Raw genomic sequence first — 591 nt, 5'->3', positions numbered from 1 at the left:
ATATGTACCAGTTCCACGTTTCTGGAGCCTCAACCTTCGAAGAACCTCCTCAAACTCAGGATGCTTGCTCATGTGTGGCAGCTTCACATGCACACCAGCACGGAGTCCAGTGCCCAGGTTGGATGGACATGTCAGGATGTAGCCAAGGTGCTCATTCCACATGAAGGCTTCACCTTTCTGCTTAATCGAGGACTCAATCTAAAAACACATCAATTCATTACAAGATTAAACGATTGAAACACCTGACTCCTGGATTGCTTGAAAAATCAAATAAAAACCTCTGTAAGTCCTTTGCAGAAACGAGTGAAGACTTCCTTCATATTACTGTCTTTTTGCATGGAGATCACTCGCAAATGATCTTCCTCATTCACCCACACTAAGAATGACTTATCTTCATTGTGCCTTGTAAGAAAGCACAAATGTGAGCATATTCTCAGGTGAAATGCAACCTCGAGATTCAGCCGCTGCATCTTACCACATGCCTCTGCCATCGGGCCAGTCACGTGCCATCCCCGATGCCAGCAGCAGAGGGGACACTGGCTTGTCAAACAGCAAATGGTCATCAATCAGCTGCTGCTGCTCCTCCTCAGT

The 591-nt window shown here is 46.4% G+C and overlaps 1 protein-coding gene across 1 annotated transcript; it reads right to left on the bottom strand.

Moving 5' to 3' along the window:
- Positions 1-8: 8 nt before the first annotated feature.
- On the bottom strand, positions 9-585 carry LOC109508778 (creatine kinase, testis isozyme-like; the record flags this gene model as incomplete). The annotated part of the gene is made up of 3 exons (XM_019858746.1): positions 476-585; positions 279-402; positions 9-198 (listed from the first exon to the last, which is right to left on the bottom strand). Coding segments are annotated over exons 1-3 (349 nt in total), but the record flags the coding sequence as incomplete, so codon positions are not given.
- Positions 586-591: the final 6 nt, after the last annotated feature.

This window comes from Hippocampus comes, unplaced genomic scaffold (genome assembly GCF_001891065.2).
Source record: "Hippocampus comes isolate QL1 unplaced genomic scaffold, H_comes_QL1_v1.1 C16607526, whole genome shotgun sequence".
Lineage (NCBI taxonomy): Eukaryota > Metazoa > Chordata > Actinopteri > Syngnathiformes > Syngnathidae > Hippocampus > Hippocampus comes.
The sequence above is the reverse complement of the archived record's forward strand: the minus strand, read 5'-3'. Positions and strand labels throughout refer to the sequence as shown.